Genomic DNA, 16,714 nt, shown 5'->3' with positions numbered 1-16,714 from the left:
CCAGAATTCTAGCTACACCAGGGTTTCTTTTCTACTTTACAAAATTTCCTCTAGTGATCACATCTACTCTGGTGTCTTCAACAAACCATCTCTATACTAATTAATCCTAAAGCTATATCTCCAGTCTATATGTTTCTTCTGAGCCTTAAATCTATATTTCTATTTGTATCCTGGCATTTTATAGACGCTTCAAGCACAACATGGACAAAGCTAAACCTGACATGCTTACCCTACTGAAATATGTTTCTTCTCCAATGTTGTCAACATTTACATAAGTTATACTATTCAATTAATAACAACAGTAGCTAACATTTATTATTTCCATGTTCCAGGCACTGTGAGAAGTACTGTATATGAAATTTTGCACTCAACCCTAATAACTACCTTGTGAGATAGGTACTGTTATCATTCTTTTTATAGATATGCAAATGAGGCTCAAGGTTGTAAGTTAACTTGTTCACATCACATAGTCTGCAGCCAACCCTGGCTCTCGCTCCAAGGGGTGAAATTGGAATTCAGGCTCTCAACAGTCACACCACTTTCTCTCTCCATGGTTCAAGTAAAGTCACTTTGACTCCTTTCTATTCCCCTTTCTACACATCTACTCACACCAACTCTATTGATTCTATTCCAAATGTATCATTTTCTTCCCTATCCTCAATGCTATTTACCTTATTCTGTTAGGCCCTTCCAGATTGATTCATATCTTGCCCATATTCTTCCAGTCCTCTCCTAACTAATGGCTTTGACTTTGGTCCAATTATTTGGCCACATTGAAGACAGAGTGGTCTTCCCCAAGCTTAACTCTGATTATAACACTCCTTGCCTTGTAATCTCCCAATATCTTTCCATAGCCTTTAGAAGCTTGTCCAAATCCTTCATATATATACTAAATAAAGGCCTTATTTCCTGATCTCTGCTTACCTTACTAGGCTCATCTTTCGTTGCCCAGACTTAAGGAGCTACTTGCCATTTTCGGGACTGATTGTTTTATTTCTAGATTTCTGGTCTTCACCTGTGTAGGTCCTAGTACATAAAGCATCTTCCTTCCCTTCACCTACAAAATGCCTGTGAATCCACAATGCTTAGCTTGAGTGCTCCTTTCTAGAAAGCCTTTCTGGTGCCCGCCTCTCCTCAAGCCATGTAGATCAGGTGCCACTAATTTGTGTTTTTACCATGATAACATTTGTTTCCTTATGACTTTATCAGCTTACTATTCTGTCTTCTCTATTAGATTGTGAACGTTTTTGTGAGCATAAGCTTTGTTTTAATCATTTTTGTATCCTAATGGCTAATAAAGTCCCTGACATTTACTATGTTTTTAATTAAATCATAGGTGAGGAGATGCAAATCTGTCCGAATCTATCTGATTCTTACTTTCACCATTTTCCTGTCCCATATAATATAACATGCTGGAAGGGATTGTAGTAATAGAATTACTATTTTGGAATTCAAAAAAAAACCATGCTTAATTCCAGGATAGCACCTCTACTGTGCACTGCAGTTGTTTTATGCCAATGTATTGATTCGATTGCTTTTAACTTATTCAGAGAGATTTCCAGTTGATTCCTAAAGAAATCCCTGGAGGTCCATCCTAGCCCCTTATAGTCTCTAGTTAAATATTTCTCCTGTAAATATACTCTGAATCTGAGCCTATTCCTATTTTTCCTGGTAAAACAGAAAATCTACCAGTGAATTACTTTCTCCTGCCCTCCCCTACTGAATTTTATGTTTGCATAACCTTTCAAATGTTTGTCAAGTAAAATTAGTCACAAAGCCGCACTCCTATCAGAGGAAATGTGGCAGGGTGTCAGTTCTGCACATTGCCAGGGGCTTGAGTCACTTGACTACACAAAAATGATCTTTAAAAATTCATGGAGTGCTCTGCATTTGCCCTGCCTCTGTCCTCTCTCACTCTCACAATGGTGCCACCTCTCTTACTGAGCCACTTCCTTATTTTCTAAGCTAAGAGCTTCTGCCCACAGAAAATATGCTGAGTTTCCCCATAGTCATAAATCTTCATAAAACTCAAACAACAAAGGCCCAGAATGGAGAGGCATAGGATGCTTTACTTTCTTGTAGCTACTATATAATTATGTTCAGAGCAATCTATCCAAGGGTTATAGCCAAACGTCACCAGTGTTGTTTATGAAAGGTTTCAGTGTTTTCTTTTTTGAAATGTTATCTATTTTTATTTCAACTGAATATGGCTGTCAAGTGGTTCACATTATGCATCCTAATCAATGTGCATATGTATGTGGCCTTGTTTAATTCTCAGAGCTAATTTAGCTTTAAATTTATTCAGGTTCTTCTCATGTACTTCCATGCAGCTCTCAAGTGTTGTGTCTGACTCCAGTGGCAAGACCATGACTTCTGTTTTAGATAAATCCACTTACTATTTTAACTTATTCTTTTAACTGCGTCTTCCCTTGCTCCTTGGCTCATTTTTCTTTAATTTTACCCCCAACTGAGAGAATCCACTAAAACGTGTCTTTGGCCCTCTAGCCACGTCCAAGAGGAGAAAATAAGTCCTTTTATTTCTAGCTAAGTCTCCCATCCCATTTTAGCCTCCTATTTGTAAATATTCTTCTAGACTTCAGTGTTTGTCAGTCTGTTCTTCATGCTTTAAATTCAACCATCATTCTCAGCAAACTATCGCAAGGACAAAAAACCAAACACTGCATGTTCTCACTCATAGGTGGGAATTGAACAATGAGAACACATGGACACAGGAAGGGGAACATCACACACCAGGGACTGTTATGGGGTGGGGGGAGGGGGGAGGGATAGCATTAGGAGATACACCTAATGCTAAATGATGAGTTAATGGGTGCAGCACACCAACATGGCACATGTATACATAAGTAACAAACCTGCATGTTGTGCACATGTACCCCAGAACTTAAAGTATATAAAAACAAAACAAAACAAAACAAAAAGCATCTGGGTAATTGTCACAATCTGTAATGGAATAAATAAACTATTATATTTTCAACATTTGGAAAAAAAAATTCAACCCCCACCACACCTTTCCATTATTATATTGATTTACAAATCCACTTTACCTGATACTGACCACTCACTTCCAATCCCATATTTCTAACTCCTCCATAAATCTCCTCCTCTTAATGTCTCTCTATTTAACATCTCTCCCTTACCATTTCTTTCAATAATTCTACCATTTTCTGTTTCCTGAAAAACATCTTTAGAGTCATATTTGATTCTTCCATGTTCTTATGCTGTATATCCAGGCTTTACTAGTTTAGTAATTTATCAATATGTCCCTAGGCACCATGGAGGCACCGTGGACACAACAATAAATAGGATCATGTTTCTGCCACTGTGGGATACACAATCTGCTGAGAGAAAGGGGCATTTGAAAAAATTATTAACAGCAAAATGGTGAACCATACAGATGAATGCACAAAGTGATATAAAGGGAAGGGAGAAACACCAAACCCTGCCAGTGGTGGTCAGGAAAGCCTGCTCTGAGAGGTGACCTACCACAGGGAGGATAGAAAGAAACAGGTCAAATAAGGGGCTACTGAGTGCTCAAGACTGGAGGAGTCTGCATGCTGGCTGGCAGGCATAAGAGAGTGTAACAGTGACGGAAATTGCCTGTATGAGGTTGTGTTGGGGGACAGAGGGCAGATGAGTTTGGGAAAGTAAGCAAGGAGCAGATCATAAATGTCCTACTATCCCAAGATAGTGACTTGGGATTTCAACATATAGAAAATGCGAAGATTGAAGGATTTCAGGCAGCACAGCAATGGTAGCAAGTTTGCATTTTAGATGATTCTAGCAGCAAGCACCTGGAAGAAGAACTGGAGGAGGGCAATCAAGAGGCAGGGTGTGGGTTGGGGGATGCAATGGCTGATGGCTGTAATCCTAGCACTTTGGGAGGGCAAGGTAGGAGGATCCCTTGAGCCCAGGAGTTTGAGAGCAGCCTGGGCAACATAGTGAGACCTCATCTTTATACAAAAATGAACAAAATTAGCCAGGCATGGTGGCACACACCTGTAGTCCCAGCTATTCAGGAGGCTGACGTGGGAGGATTGCTTGAGCCCAGGAAGTTGAATCTGCGGTGAGCCGAGATCAAGCCACTGCACCCCAGCCTGAGTGACAAAGCAAGACTGTCTCAAAAAAAAGAAGAAAAAAAGAGGCAGGGGGATTGGAAGGAGGCTTCTTCACATGTGGCAAGGCAGGAGATCAGCCTTCTTGCCTACAGTGCAGAGAGGACACAATGGAACTGGAACTGTGGTCATAAAAATAAAAGCGAGATACTGGATGTGGGAGGAATTTCAGAGGAGAGAATTCCATGTATAATGACATGAGGACAGTAGGGAATTTTGAAATAGGAATTTAAGGAATAAAAAGAGGAAACTAGTTATCGTTCTGCAAATGGATAGACAGAAATCCCTGAGGGCCCATTTGGAATGGAAACTCCAAGAGTGAAGAAACTATTGTCTGTAGAATGTGATATTCTCTGGCATTGCTCAAAAGCTTGAAGAGAAAACTGAGAAGGCAAGTGTTGATGGTGGTCTTGGGCTTTGTTTTTCTGGCCTCATTGACTACTTCTGCAGATTGGAAGGTCTTCTTGTATTTCACGTTGGCCTGGTGAATGCCTACTCATTTTTCAAGCCTGAGAGTTACTTGTATCCCACTGGGGGCTTGCTCTTCAACCTTACGTACAATAAATACCACTTTCTCATCTCTTCTGTACACTGCACAGCTTAATCTTGTGTTTTAATGTGGATCTTTCATATTCTACTGAATGGTCCAGAAGAGAGTATTATTGGTTCTTTTTAGACAGTACCTGGCATAAAATTGGTGCTCAATACATGTTTATTGAATTGAAGAGATAATGGATGAACAAAGACAGAAAAGTAATGAAAGGATCATATTTTAAAGGGTGCTGAAAGCCCTCAGAGAAGCTTGGAGATATATATGTATTTTTAAGAAGATGATGTGTGAAAACTGTTTAAGGAAAATTAGTCACATATGGGCACTCAGATGGATTTGTTCTCATCTTTATACCTCTGTTCATTTTGTTTCCCTTCCCTGGGCAGTCATTTCTCTGCCTCTCTATGCCTTCTGTCCAAGGTAGCTCTTTTATTGTGGAGGGAATTTAAAGGTTCATGGGAAAGCCAACAGGTTCTTGTACAGTGAAGTCAATTATCTAAGTTTGCCATGTTTCCAAATCAGCCTGTCCTATTTGGAGGGGGAAATATTCCTAAAACATCTTCTCCACTAACACAATCGCCATTATACTGGCTAGTTGCACTTTTGTTATTTTGGGAATTCAGAAAGGATTTAATAAAAGACAAGGAGATTTTAATTAAAATCAGAGAAGAATATGTCACATGTAAAGGATAATTTTTCAGGAAGCAAAATAGAGTGTTGGACTTGACCAAGCCCCTAAGTCTGTATGAATGTATTCTTTCACACTTTCATTTACTACATTTGTAAAATTACATGTTTTATATATATATATATATTATATACACACACACACATATATATTTGTATATATACATACACACACACACAAAAGTGTGTCGATAAGTATTTAACAATCATCTATCCACAAAAAAAGAGGGGACCCTGGCTTGCCATATTTGCTGATTTTGTAAAGTAATTCAACCATGACCAATTTTAAGCCACCAGTGTGACGGCACTGAATGCAGAGTTGGGGAGTGAGACTAATCACCTGCTCTTGCAAAGCCTGTACTCCTTGGCAGCTACACACCACTGAGTGTGTACACTTTGGGGAACCTACTATATGCCAAACGCAGGGCTGAGGGTACCAGAATACAAGGCCCTACTCTTTCGGATGTTAGTGAGAGTGGGAAGACATGCTACCAATTATGAGGACCAAGAATTACTAAAGCACATGTGTATGCAAAGTACTGTGGAAACATAGGAAGAACACCTAACATATATGTAGTTAGGAATGAAGCTATATAAGTCTACCTGAGAAATTCAGTGAAAGCTTGATGAGGTGGCTGGGCATCATTTGATTTATGACTTGAAAGATAATTGGGAGTTTGCCAGATGAAGGGTGTTCCAGCTGAGAGAACGCAGCAGGTTCAGAGAACCACAAATAATTCAGAATTGCTGGAGCGTAATGTGTAAGTTGGGAGAGCCACGTGAGAGGAAGCTGAAAATGTAGGAAAGGGACAAGCTCTTATTTGTGACGCTAAGGAGTTAAAACTCCAGCGCTCAGGGGACTGTGAAAATTGTGCCGATAGTATCTCTGTGTTAGAGAGATCCCTTAGTGAGCAATATGCAGAATGATTTGGAGGAGAGTGCCATGGGAACCAGAGAGGCTGGTAAGGTGTGCAGTGAAATAGGGCAGTGAGAGGCGGTGAACCAGGGCAGCAGTGGTGCGAGTGGAGAAGTAGGTCAACAGGAGAATAATGAGCTGGAATCACTAGGATGTGGCTATTGCTTAGCTATGGAGGGAGGGGGATAACAGAAGAAAAAGGCACTTAGAAGGACCCCCAGGTTTCTGGTTTGGGAATCTAATATAGGAAAGAAAGAAAGAGGTAGAGGTTTATAAGGCAAAATAATGTGTTTTGTTTTAGACCTATTGGATTTGATGTAATTATGTGATGTCCAAAAAGCAATTGTATGTATGGGTCGGGAGCTGTCTTTTCTGAAGCTATACACTGAAGACTCAGGTGAAAGTTGTAAGCATGGGCATAGAAGAAAGTATGTAGAATGACAAGGGACAGGATGGGGAGGAGAGGCGGGAATTAGGTGTAGCAGGACCACAATCTGGCTCAGACTTCCTCCTCTAGACACTTCCCTTCCATAGCTTCAACAATACCAGATTATTCCCTCCCTGAACGTGCCCAGTCTTTTCCCATCTACTTCGCCCTTTCTGTTGAACTTTCCTTCTTTTCTCTCTGACTTTATTGCTGCTTGTAGACATTCATCCCACCTTTATAGGTCCAGTTCAAATACCATGTACTCCAAAAGCCTTCCGCCATTTTCCTTCTCCTGTCATTGATGCCATGTTCTCTCTCATAGAATGTAGTGGTATGCTCAGAATTATTTGTGTACATGGCCCATATTAAGCTCCTTGAAGACAGAGTTTGTCTTTATTTATTCCTGTAGCCTCTATACCTAGGATAGTGCTAGGGGCTTTCTGGATGTGAATGAATGTTTAATTAAATTAGGGAACATATTGAATAAGAAGGACCTACTGCAAAATTTTGATTAACACTGACCCAGCTCTAGCATTGTAACTTTTGCTATTTCCTCCAACTCATTAAAAAAAAAAAAAAAAAAAAACCTAAAGGAGACTAAGAACATACTTACCAACCAGACTTCATCTGTCTGGAACTTGGAGTATCTGTGTGCATGTTGAAGAATTAATGAGAGGCTATGTAAAGAAGTATAAAGTAGTTTGTCATCTTCAAGTTTAGCTGATTTTATGATGTTTCTTGTGTGATCAGATTGAATTCTATAGGAGCATAGGTCTTTCTTTTTTGTAGGCATATAGAATAATTTATTTTTTTCTGCTAGTGAAATTACGGCTCAATTATTCATAAATACACATTGTTTATTCCTAATTTTATATTTGCAGCTTTTATGCAAATATAAAATTAGGAATAAACAATGTGTACTTATCTAAAAGCGCACAAAACACACAACTTTAGGAGATTATTAGTCAATTTATAGGATATGTACAAAATCTTATACAGGATGTGAATCAGAAAATAGAAAACTATTCTTTAATAAAAATAAAATGGCACACTTAGCTGTGAGCTGTCACAAAAATTACACATTTTTCTCCTGAACTTAGAAATATTTACACTATTAAGTATATAGTTGAAACCAGACATTGGAATAAATAACACAATTAAAAATGAAAGATGAGCTGGGCGCAGCAGTGTGCACCTGTAGTCCCAGCTACTTGGGAGACTGTAGCAGGATGATTTCTTGAACTCAGGAAGTAGAGGTTGCAGTGACCTATGATTGCACCACTGCACACCAGCCTGCATGACAGAGCAAGGCCTCCATCTCAAAAAAATTTGAAAAATGAAAAAAAAAAAAAAGAAAATGAAAGATAAGCCTGTAGCCTCAGTACTCTTGGGAAACCTCTAATTTAGGCCTAATGTTGAAGAGTTTAATATCATTAATTTGCCGTGTGAGCTTAATCATTGATTAAGCTACCTGCGGAGAAGAATGAGTCTGTTGAGTAAAGGTTCTCTTAGATGTAGGTGGAGCTGGCAGCTGCTTACGTTTACAATTATGAGATTTTATGGTCCCGAATGCCAGCCCTACTGCCTGACATTCCAACATTGTGCCTCCTTTCCTATGCGTCTTACAGGTTTTACGTAGCCTCTCATGAATTCTTCAAAATGCAAACTAATACCCCAAGTTCTAGACAGGTGAAGGCTGGTCAGTAACTATCTTGTTAGTTTTTTTTTTTTTTTAAATGAGTTGGAGGGAAAGCAAAAGTTCTAAAGCTAGAGCTGGGTCAACGTTAAGTAAGATTTTGCAGTAGGTCATTATTGTTCAATATCTTCCCCCAATTTAATTAAACATTCATTCATAACCCAAAACATGTATTCTTTAAAAAGTAAATAGGCCGGGCATGGTGGCTCATGCCTGTAATCCTAGCACTTTGGGAGGCCAAGGCGGGCGGATCATGAGGTCAGGAGATCGAGATTATCCTGGCCAACGTGGTGAAACCCCGTCTCTCCTAAAAATACAAAAATTAGCTGGCCATGGTGGTGCGTGCCTGTAATCCCAGCTACTCGGGAGGCTGAGGCAGGAGAATTGCTTGAACCCAGGAGGTGGAGGTTGCAGTGAGCTGAGATCACGCCACTGCACTCCAGCCTGGTGACAGGGTGAGACTCTGCCTCAAAAAAAAAAAAAAGTAAATAGCACTAGAAGTAGGAGTTGGAGTGAGGCAGGGGAGAAGAGGGAAGACACATGGAAGCCAGTTCTTTGTCTGAGTGTCTTCATTTTCCATGAGCATTGTATGACTGAGGAGTGCTTAAAGAGGGTCAGGAGGGTGCCCAGCAAGGTGGGGATCACTGAGACACATAAGAGAGTGGGAAGAGTAGGTGGCTGGACAGGTGGGAGGAAAGCAAATCTGAATTTTGTCTGATATATCTCATATGACTTCAGCAACAGCACTATGAGGTCATTGTTTTTCCTATTTTATTGATGAGAAAACTGAGGCTCAGAGGAACAAACTTAATCCTGATCATTTTCTTTTGCTTTGCCTTGTGCTTTCTCTTTGAGAATATTATTTCCAAAATTTTATGTGGAAAACTAGGAAGCCAAAACTACATATACATTTGACTATAATTGTGTTAAAAAAAGATCCAGTGAAAACATAAGAAAAGCAATATAACAAAATGATGATGATTTTGGTCTTTGAGAGGTGGGGTCAGGAGGTAAGAGATGGCTTTTGCCTATTCCTAGTTTTCTATATTTTCCGTAATACACATGATTGCTTTTATAGCATCATTGTCATTATCACCAATAACAGCAAAAGGCGTGCATTACTTTAAAAAGGAAAGTTGTGCCAGGCGCGGTGGCTCAAGCCTGTAATCCCAGCACTTTGAAAGGCCGAGACTGGCGTATCACCTGAGGTCAGGAGTTCAAGACCAGTCTGGCCAACATGGTGAAACCCTGTCTCTACTAAAAATAGAAAAAAATTAGCCAGGTGTGTTGGCACACACCTGTAATCCCAGCTACTCGGGGGGCTGAGGCAGAAGAATCTCTAGAATCCTGGGGGTGGAGGTTGCAGTGAGCTGAGATACTGCCACTGCATTCCAGCCTGGGCTACAGAGGGAGACTCTATCTCAAAAATAAATAAATAAAATAAAAATAAATAAATAAATAATAAATAAAAAGGAAAGTTGATTCTGTTTCTTGGGCTACCAATATTTCTTCTAGATGTTTAATAGTTTCATGGAAACAAAGACTGATATTTTTAAGGCTTGATGAGTCAAGTGAATTCCATAGTAAAAATTCTGCCATTACTCTTAGAGCTTCTATTAAGACTATGTTACATGGTTTCTCTACTAGTTATTGTGTAAGAATTAAGAAAAATATTGAAGCAACTCCATTGAAAATAAAACTGGTAGCCTGTTTTATAAGTCTATAAAATATTCTGCATATTTCTGCATCCTGTAGAAAGTACATATTTGAATTGAATGTATTTATTGATATTACATTTTAATAAGATGTTCAGGTGTTTCTGTGCTTTCAAAATACCAAAAATCCAATCAATTACATAGAAATACACAGTCAATGATAGAGATATTGTATCTACATAATGTTGAACCCCTGAATTGACTGAACTGAGGGACTCTTGAGGCATTGTGTAGATAGAGCTGAAATGAGACAAATATGATAATTTAAACAATGCCTTCTTTATATTAAAACAACCAACTATAAAAGCAATATATTTAGTCAGTGAGATAATCCTTTTGGTTTACACAATTCCAAGCCATAAGTTTGGGTAAATTACTGAATTTACCCAACATTTAGATGTTTTCCTAAAATATAATTGAATCCCTGAATAAAAGAGAACAAAGATTTTGGCCTGGATTTTCTGCATAGAGAATGAAAGTTAAAAACAAATAAGCAAGGAAAAAGCTCACATTTGTCCCTTATATGTAAATGCTCTTTTGCTTCCTTTTTAAATGTGGCTCTTTTAGGCTATGCATATTTGAATTTAAGAACTTGGTTAGAAAGACCTGACCCAGAAGAGTATTTATTAAACTGTAAATTAAACTTTCCTAAAAGAAAAAAACACAGAGAAAATATTAAAATTAAAGTCCTTTGGCTATAGAAGGTGGAGGTTTGAACCTTTCAAAGATTTAAGAAAATAACTATTTTGGAAGAAGAAAAAAGCAGGTCACTAATTTTGTACAAAACTGGCTCCCCTTCACTGTTCTCATTCCCACCGATCGGGGCACCACATTTTTCCGGACTCAGAATCCTGGGGCCATATTGAATTGTCCTTTCTTCATCCTTTATGTCTAATATGTTCACATCACACCCTTTCTTTCTTTGAAACATCTTTCTGGTATACTCTTTAAATTCTCCTGATAAAGGATCTTACTGACTCATGCCTGTATCACTACTAACAACTTCCAAAGTGGTCTTTCTTCCACCAATCTCTCTCTCTTCAAATCTGCCTCCCTCACAGCTGTCAGATTTCTCATCCCTGAACACCATTTCATCATTGCTGCTCCCTGCTCATCACTCACATTCTTTGTTGCCTCTGCATTAAGTTCAAATTCCTTTCTTTGCCTGATTGTCTGGATCCTCCACAGCCTTCTCTGTCTCTCTCTTTCTCTTCTTTCATTTTCACACATCAATCTAGTCTTAATTTTTACCACTCCCACAAATGCATCATTCATTTCAGACAACTAAGTCGCTCCATCCCATAAGTCCCACTCTGTGTGCCCCTTCTTGGCCCCTCTCCAAACCCATGCCATTCTCATCCCAGCCACTATGTCTTGTCCTTTATGCATGGAATACTGTCCTTCTTGACTTTTACTTTTCAAATTATCTTCATCCTTCCAGAGCCATCTCAAATGCCACCTCTTCCATGAAGACTTCTCTGATACCTGTAGCCCGGTAATTTTCCTTCTTTTCTCTGAACTCCCATCCCATCTATAATCAGGGTTGAATTACAAGACACATTACTTAAATACACTCCTATTGGCTTATATGTCACTCCATGTTTCTCAATTAGGGTGTTATTGGTATTTGCAACAAGGGAACTTCATTCCTTATTCTTGGAGGCTGACAGTGGTGTTAATGTGACAATCCCAAATGCTCAGAATGTGTTTCCAAATGCTCTAATTGTTTAAAAAAACTCCTTAAAGAAGTTACCATGTCATATACACATTTGTTCAACAAGTAATCTTTGTTAAAGCAGTGAATGTGTATTTTTTAAGGAAAAACCTGTAGTTCCCTCACAGTTGCCAATATATTTTTAAAAATTAAGAAGGAGGCTAGTTAACACTCAGGCATTAATCACCACTCCACTTTAGGCATCTTTCATGGATCCTCACACTGATCTTGGATATTGCTATTTATCTCATTTAACAGATGACAAAACTAAGGCTCACAGAGTTCTACTTATCCAAGTTTATAGAGTTTGAATGGAATCCTGGCATTTAAGCCCAAGGTTGTTTGGAGCCAAGTCTTTGGCTTTTTCTTCTATCATATAGCCTCTGTAAAGACAGCTTACCGGTAACAGCTTTGAAATAAGACTGTGAACATGTAACATAATTAGCAAATTAAAGCATATTAATGCTGATGGGCACTAATAACTGTAATGGAAACAAAGGACATTAGACAAGACAAACAAGTTTTAAAAATTTATAACAGGAATGCAAATTGGAGTCTAATGAATGAATTTACTCCCTGACCTTCCTTGTTGCAGACATTAACCCATGTCTGGTGTCTAATTGAGATGTACATATTCTTTAATTTCTTATTACATTTGTTAACGTTTGTCTTGGAAGATAGTCAATAGATCTCTCTAGATTTCCATTAGTCAAGTTTTGGGTAATAAATGGCCAAATAAGCCTTATATTAGGTATCTCACTGCTAGATCCAAGACAAAAGAAATCTAAGAGCTGACAATAGTTGTTTAGGTCTTTCTTCTGTCATCTAGTTATCTTTAATAATAAGTATTATATAAACCAAGTATTATAGCACCATTTAAAATGCAGTATATGTTTCCTTTAATTATGGCTCATTATTCATGTCTAAAACACTTAAAATTTTTAGCGGTTTATTTCGTTGTGTCCAGTTACAATGCATATATCAGCTAGAGTTTATGAAGTAACCGTGTGAATGATTCATAGGTATACTTTTTTTACAAAGTACACTCAGTTTCTAGCTATGTACACAGAAAGAACTATATTCTTTTCAAGAAATATGAGAAAATTCAACCCATTTAAAAGTATCAGCATGTTGATTTCAAGTTTAGCTTTCTTTTTCAGCTATGAGAATAGATATCATCTGTTCATTATGTTTAACAAAGAAGGAAAAGAAACTTAAAGCTAAGTTTGTAAGTAACTTAGAACAATTGTATAAATATAGATAAATGTGTAAATGATATAAAAGTATTTTATTCTTGTATCATTTCAAAAATACTGAAATAAAGTTTTGCACTTGGTTCACTAGTAAAACCACTATTCAACTAATTATATGGGCATTCAGGTGACCTGAAAGTATAAAAGAATTTTTAGGTATGCTTAGGAAAAAACCGATTTTTAAAAAAAATTTCAGTCATTCTTTATGAAAAATTGAGCTTGATGTTGTCTATTTTATTAGAACATTTCCTGAGCAAAGTGCATTTTCAGCTTCTGCATGCTGGGACACTGTGTAGGGAGCTGGAGGAGAGGGTGATAGAATCTTTCCCCACTAAGACTACCAAAAATAAGTCCAGGAACCTTTCTCAGGTATATGTCTCCATTGTGAGTAACTATAGAATGGCAAAGAAAGTTTCATTTTTTAAAACTAACCTATTTTCAAACTGTCTTGTCAAATATTTGTTGTGCAATAGAATTTTTAAAGATAATTATTTATCATGCAATAGAATTCTTTACTACAGAAGCCAGAAATTGTCCAAATAGTCTGATAACATTTCCAGAGAGGCACAAACATATTAAAGGTGAATTTCTAGAGTTTCTGTTTATATTTCTTTGTATCTTAATAGCACCTGAACTGATACCTGCAGATGTGCTATCAAATTTTCCCTATCTATTTTTCGATCTTCAGTTGCTTTAGAGATGGATTTAATATGTTAGGCAGAAGCTTACACTGTGAAACATTTGCATGATTGTATTTTGGTTTCGCCATCAGCTAAACAGGGCAAAGTTGTTCCCATCTCCAGGGAACTCTATCCCATATTTCCTCTATTGACTTGGAGTTTCAGTTTTGCTTACCTGCTTCCTTGAAGATACTGTGCTGTTGAAACATCTATTAGAGGTATTTACATTCAAATTTGTGTTCTGATGGGTTGAGTCATTTTTCCATGTCTTAGAGTTTTCTTTAGGATCTGAAGGAATGGGATTTAAGAAAAGGATTCTAGCTATGAATCCATAGAGGACGGTAGCCAGGATCATTGGCACAACGTAAAAGACACCAAAGTCCATTAGGTAAATAGGTGAGTAGTAATTCCTGGAGATCTTGTAGCCACAGGATATCACAATAGCATCTTTGTAGGTGCTAATATTGAGATCCAGCAAGAAGAACCAGAGCATACAGTAAAGAGATGTGAAAGCCCAGACAAAGATGATAATCTTTTTGGCTCTGGAAAACGTGCAGAGAAACTGGGCTTTGATGGGGTGACAGATTGCTATGTACCTCTCAATGGTAAAGGCTGTTATTGAACAAGAGGATGCATTAATTCCCAAATACTGGAGGTAAGTAATGCAGAGGCATCCAACATAGCCATAGACCCAGGAACCGTAGATACTGTCTGTTATGTTGGGGAGGCCTGCGGCCACCAAGACCATGAGATCAGCTACTGCCAGGCTCACCAGGTAGCAGTTTGTGGGGGTCCTCATGTGCTTGGTTCTCATGACAACCAGGACTACCATGATGTTGCCTACAATGCCCAGGCCACAAATAATAAGCACAAGTAAGATGGTGACCACCTGGTATTCTAAGGCCACCACTGCTCGTGGCTGAAGCTGTGTTTGGTTCAGTTCATTGACTGTCTCGTTTTCCATCTTTAGTGGCTTAAAGTTTCTCGGGAACACTGACTTCTCAAAACATCTTTCCAGCGCTCACCTTTATTGCAGCAGTTCCGTCCCCCTGTGAAGGGTCATAGTACATATTCATTAACAATGTTACAATTTCTGATCAAGTCCCAATCACAAATAACCCTCACTTCCACTCCTTTCACTTCCCATTTTTCTATGGGAATAGGGCTCATGTGTACTTCTTAAAACTTCTTTTATTGCATCTTTGGTGTAGAATGGAGTAACTATTTTGACCAGCTCACATTAAGAGGGGCCAGTTCCCTCTTAATGGAGAAAAATGCTTAAGGAAAGAGAAACAGTAAAAACTCCTTGTTTTGAAACAGTGCCCAATTGAAAAAAACTAAACAATATCTACTAACTGAAAAATAAATACGAATACACCTCTTAGATGCCTGGCAAAAGTATAATAAAGAAGAAAAAGATCCCAGAGGAAAAAGCCAAGAAGCTCAATAATCAAGCTTGTTACAAATTTAGCTGTTGCCTCTTTTGCTCTCAGAGTGTGAGATGTCTTTGGTATAAAATAGCAAGCCTTTGAAAGATGACATTTCCCCATGCCCCCTGCCCCACAGATTCAAGAGAGGACAATTTCTTCTCTTACCTTATCCTCTGTAGCGCTGCCTGATTTTCTGGGTAGATGAAGTGGTAATAGTTCCAAGTTTCTAATCTTGCAGAAAATCTTGTCTACTCTATTTGAGAGGAAGACCACTTAGCAATGCTCAGTCTTTAAAACTGCAGTTTCTCCAAACCCTCCACAGCCCTTTCCAACTAATGACAAACCACAGAGCCGCAGCAGAAGCAGAAGCAGCAGCAGGAGCAGCAGCAGTGAGGCTGTCAAATCATAGATCGTCGCCTAATGAGAACATACACGCTCGCTTGCTCTCTCACAGAGACACACATACACACACACACATACATTCACACACACTCACAGATGCCAGTCAGTCCTCACTGATTCAGAGTCTTCTGCTCTTGGAGGATTTACTACTAAATGTGCTGATGAGACAGTCTTTAATTTGGAAAGCTGAATCACAAGCCAGGGGTCTAGAAGCAGCTGGCTTTGTCGTTGCTGATCGTCTAAGTTCTGCAGAAACTCTAGTACCTGAGCTGCTCTGAAATACATTTACAGTCCTTGCTTGATAGGACTTTGGGGCTAGCAAATCCTTCTCAGTCTAGACACGGCCCTTGAAGCTTGAAATATCTGTCTGAGCTGAAATCAACCTTTCTCTATTATGAAAACCCTTGTACTGTTTCTCAAGTGAATCAGTACAATTGGCTTCCTCCTCTCATATTTTGTGAATGGAAAATTAGTTAAAGTTGATTTCAAACCATTTCAGCTGCAATCCTCTGATGCTTATAACAATTATTTTTAAAAGGCCTCTTTGAGATCAGAACATCAATTTAAACTGCGTAGGGTCTGTTAAGTTTTTCAACTCTTATTTCTGGACCACTTTATAGAATCTCTCTATCGGCCCTGGGTGCTTTTCCCCTTCACCTGTCCTCTGGATTTCCAATCACATGAACCACCCAGCAATGTTTTGTCTCAGTTTAGGTGGAAAAATCATCTAGTAAAAATCTATACTAGTGCCATTCTGTTACCAAGCCTCTGAAATGAAAATTTATAGACACGTCTTTTGAAGAAAATTACACTTCAGCATTATTATTTCTCTAAAGTAGCCAGTGGGCAAATCTATAGTTTTTTTTTTTTTAACTTTGAGACAGGATCTCACTCTGTCACCCAGACTGGAGCACAGTGGCATGATCACAACTCACTGCAGCCTCAACCTCCTGGGATCAAATGATCCTCCCACCTCAGCCTCCTGTGTAGCAGAGACCACAGGTGCACACCACCACGCTCAGCTAAGTTTTGTATTTTTTTGTAGAGATGGGGTTTTGTTGTTTTGCACAGGCTGGTCTTGAACTTCTGGGCTCAAGTGACCCACCCACCT

At 38.7% G+C, this 16,714-nt stretch overlaps 1 protein-coding gene across 2 annotated transcripts in view; it reads right to left on the bottom strand.

Moving 5' to 3' along the window:
• Positions 1 to 15,662, bottom strand: part of TRHR (thyrotropin releasing hormone receptor) — a 39,926-nt gene extending 24,264 nt beyond the window's left edge. The window contains exons 1-2 of one of the 2 annotated variants that reach the window (XM_055287069.2): positions 15,367 to 15,662; positions 13,947 to 14,820 (exon numbers count right to left, since the gene is read on the bottom strand). In XM_055287069.2, coding sequence (XP_055143044.1) covers positions 13,947 to 14,735 — 789 coding nt within the window. In that variant the 5' untranslated portion in view covers positions 14,736 to 14,820; positions 15,367 to 15,662. The remainder of the gene's footprint in view (positions 1 to 13,946; positions 14,821 to 15,366) is intronic. The other variant, XM_063642925.1, reaches the window with a different exon arrangement.
• Between the last annotated feature and the right edge of the window lie 1,052 nt (positions 15,663 to 16,714).

The sequence above is a fragment of the Symphalangus syndactylus genome, chromosome 7 (assembly GCF_028878055.3).
Source record: "Symphalangus syndactylus isolate Jambi chromosome 7, NHGRI_mSymSyn1-v2.1_pri, whole genome shotgun sequence".
Lineage (NCBI taxonomy): Eukaryota > Metazoa > Chordata > Mammalia > Primates > Hylobatidae > Symphalangus > Symphalangus syndactylus.
Note: the sequence above shows the minus strand (reverse complement) of the source record. Positions and strands in the feature narration are given on the sequence as shown.